The sequence below is a fragment of the Rhagoletis pomonella genome, unplaced genomic scaffold (genome assembly GCF_013731165.1).
Source record: "Rhagoletis pomonella isolate Grant_MI unplaced genomic scaffold, Rhpom_1.0 Rhpom_scaffold_15182, whole genome shotgun sequence".
Classification (NCBI taxonomy): Eukaryota; Metazoa; Arthropoda; class Insecta; order Diptera; family Tephritidae; genus Rhagoletis; species Rhagoletis pomonella.
In genome coordinates, this window is record NW_023473704.1 from 1 (window position 1) to 3,685 (window position 3,685).

Genomic DNA, 3,685 nt, shown 5'->3' on the forward strand with positions numbered 1-3,685 from the left:
GATTAACAAATTGCTTAATCAATGCTCAGAATTTCTTTATTTGAAAACAAAGCAGAATTTAGCGAAATTTTTTTACTCACCCTGAATACGAATTCTTCATTCCAAGTCGGGTTGAGAGTCTATACGAATTTTTAAGATAATCGAAATAAAATAAATAAAAGTAATTTATTTGTTTTTGCTATATTTTTAATAGATTTATTAACAAATCAAATTTAGCAATTTTGTCGAGCGTAATGATTAATGATTGTTGAAAACGACAATAAAATGATTGAAAAAATAAATATTTGTATTAAATAGTTTACCTTCTTTTTGGTCTTCGTCAAAACTGAATCTATATTTATATCACCATTAATTGTATTTAAATCAATCCTTACATATGGATCACTATAAGAAAATGGAGAGTTATATTTTAACAAATGGTAAATGAGTCGGTACTTGGTAATTGATATTCACTATTCAAAAATGTTGAAAATACATAATTAGACATTGAAAATCTAGTTTAGTTTTTAGCCTGGTACCCCTAGAGTTTTTGTTATTAAACTATTTTAAATTATATATGCTCCTCGCATTCCCTTTTTATGGAAGTAAATGCACAAGACCATAAAAAAGATTATTAAAAGTCAAAACTTGCACTTTATTACACTAAAATTATGTTATCTGTATCTAAGATTAAAAAAAAAAATCTGATTAAAAATGAAAAATTCGAAGAAAATTTGCTGATTTTTCTTTTGAATTTTGTACGAAGTTTGAGTCTTCGAATTCTGATGGTCGTGGTTATAGCATGATCCATATCTATATATATATTTTTAAATTAACGAAAACAAAATTGCTTTGAAATTTAAAATTACTCTTATTTTCTATTCTCTATAAAATTACTCCTATATCTGTTTTCGAGTGTCGCTAACTTGGTACAGGATCTCCCCCTTGGTTTTAAATAGAAAGTTGCTTTCACTTAAAACTACAGGGGCTTAAAATTGTTTTCTTTAGTAATAAATTCTTACCTTGCTCCAAAAATGTCCTTTTTCGCTAAAGATTTTCCATTAATAATTATAATACGTAAATGGCATGTATCACTCGAGTCATTCTGAAATATACATAAAAATGTAGACAAATAAAAATAAGATTAGAATTTCACAATAAGCGATAAAATTAAACAATTTAGCCATGGTTTATAATAGATATACTGTTTGTTGTTACTGCAAATGCATTAAAAATCGTTCAGTAATCAAGTTATAAGTTTCTACTTCTAATTAGCATACTATTTCAAGCCTTTTCGCTGGAAATATATGTATTTTAGGTCTGTTTTCAAAAGATTGCTCCAATCCCCAGGTTATAGGCAAAATAGGTAAGCTTAATTCAAAATACAAAGGTATGAATATACATATGTACAACCCGCGACAAAACGATAGCACCTCAACATTCTGAACAGTTTTGACTATTTTTCTTTTGTTTGTTTAATGTTCATTAGTACAGCTCTTCATCAAACAAATGCCATATAAATCCAAATTTCAGACTATGTACAAAAAGCATAAAAATTCCTCAAACTTTTCATCCCAATTCCAAGCATTTTAATTTTAATTTCTAGGGTAATTTTTGGTATGCAGATTTATAACTTTTTATTTTCTAGTACAATAATGTGCAAGTTTGTAGTTGCTAAAAACCGCGTTGATTATTGATAATTTTTTTGCTGACGGTATTACCAATTTTCTTCCATACGAAGTAACTTTTTATATCGAAAAACGTCCATAACATCGTTAGAAAAAAAATTATCAAATATCAATGAGATTTTTTAACAACTTCAAACTGTCACTCTATTACACTAGATTTTAATACTTCATACCAAGAATTAATATAGAAATTCTAATTAAAATACATACATGGAATTGGGATGCAATCTTTCTGCGATTTTTAAAATTTTTGTACAAATTTGAAATTTACACTTACATATATGGTTTTTGTTAGATAAGGAGCTGAACTTTAATAAAAAATTAATGAACCTTAAAAGAGTCAAAAGAAAAGTAGGAAACCTGGGCTCGAATCGTCACATACGATATCGTACTACTCGTCACATAAAAATATATTTTTCGGATTATGACATACGTGATCGTACACTTTGTCCCATTTAGCTTATATCGACCGACGTATGTATCACGTAATTTTCTTTCGTATCGTTTTCGATATGTTACGATTCCAGCCCTGGTAAAAATGATGTGCTTTCTTTTGTTGCGGGCTGTACCTACAAGTAAAGCCAACTACTTAATGAAAAAAATAATATATATATATATATATATGTTTTTAATTTTACATTGTCAAAGCGGCTTTAAAAGGATTCATGTCTATGGCGTACTCATTTGGCCGAGGCTGTTTGGTAGAGCTTCTTGTTCTACAAATTGAGGGCCGGGTAGTTCTACTCCGAACGGGCAATTGTCTGCAGGGGGCCAACCGCTTAAAGAAACTAATTTTGGATGTTGTTCAGACTAGGGATCGAATCTAGGTTGCACCGAAAGTTATTCCTATATACCTACCACTGCATAGAGTAACCATTGGTAGGCCAATGACATATATAGACCAAACTGCCTTAATTAGGTTTGATGAAACTGGATTTTGAATAAACAAAGAAGTGGTCGATTTTAAGTTCTAAGTATTAAGTCTTTTGAGTGAATAAAGTGCCGACTTTTGTACAGAGCTGACTTTCAAAAGAAAATTAGTTAGGGCCTTTCTATATAAAGGTAACGATATGTATCTGAAGAAGCTGTTGTTTATACACCAGAACATTACCAGTATGCTCATTTGTACACTTGTTGCAAATTCCTTCTTTTTCAAGTGGTTGCGAAGAAAAGGGAGTGGATCTTATAAGTAATTCTTTATGTACCATTGTGAATGAATCGCAGTTTTCCACAAGAATCGAAGTCTTGCATTACAAAATAAATACTATGCTAAACCTTCAACGAAATAGTAAAATATATAATTTCTTGCTGTATTCAAATATATGACTCGTACTTACATCATGATAACCATGAATTTGATCATTCGCTGCCGCCTCAGCCATATTTATTCTATAATTAAGGGATTCTTGACAATGCAATGCAAACAATAAGTATCACTTATAGATTATTTAAGTCCTTCGTAAAACACTTTTCACACAACTGACGCACTCACATTAACTAACAAATGAACCACAAACATTAGTAATTTAATTAAAACCGAGCTTTATAAGCATGCATTTAATTAAAATTTTATTTTAGTATGTTTACAAAATTTTCTACGATTAATTGGATACTGTTGTATTTTATCGATAATGCCCGCAGACACTTCATGTTCATTGATGCCAACAAACAACTTTTTATACGAGAAATCTCTTAACGGAATGGTAGCAGTTAGCTCGCCTGGATTTTTTAAGATTTTACACAAACACGTCGCAAAAAATTACGCCTGCAGTTAATTAAACATTGCACATTTATTACTTTGGTTGTGCAAATTATTATCTGACAAACATCGCGGCGTACGAACACAACGACACAAAAGTAAACTTCACTTCTTGAACAACCTGTCAAATATGCATTTTTAATGCACTGTCACACGGTCAGTATTTATTAACGTGATCCAAGTATAGCGATATTTATTAACGGTGTAGCATACAGTATTGATGGATCGTGATCCATATCGCAAAATTTCTAAAAATTTT

At 30.2% G+C, this 3,685-nt stretch overlaps 1 protein-coding gene across 1 annotated transcript; it reads right to left on the minus strand.

Annotated features, from left to right (window-relative positions):
- Nucleotides 1-14: 14 nt before the first annotated feature.
- LOC118757193 (E3 ubiquitin-protein ligase Nedd-4-like) lies at nucleotides 15-3,618 on the minus strand. The gene is made up of 4 exons (XM_036491925.1): nucleotides 3,005-3,618; nucleotides 1,002-1,084; nucleotides 303-384; nucleotides 15-119 (listed from the first exon to the last, which is right to left on the minus strand). The coding sequence occupies exons 1-4, from the start codon at nucleotides 3,047-3,049 to the stop codon at nucleotides 15-17; spliced, it is 315 nt and encodes a 104-aa protein (XP_036347818.1). The 5' UTR covers nucleotides 3,050-3,618.
- Between the last annotated feature and the right edge of the window lie 67 nt (nucleotides 3,619-3,685).

What these genes read in the sequence shown, in the direction of transcription:
- LOC118757193 (XM_036491925.1), bottom strand. Translation starts at nt 3,049, where the DNA reads ATGGCTGAGGCGGCAGCGAATGATCAAATTCATGGTTATCATGAT. An exon ending in AAATTCATGGTTATCATGAT is followed by an intron (nt 1,085 to 3,004) that starts GTAAGTACGAGT and finishes TGTATATTTCAG; the next exon opens with AATGACTCGAGTGATACATG. An exon ending in TGACGAAGACCAAAAAGAAG is followed by an intron (nt 120 to 302) that starts GTAAACTATTTA and finishes AAATTCGTATAG; the next exon opens with ACTCTCAACCCGACTTGGAA.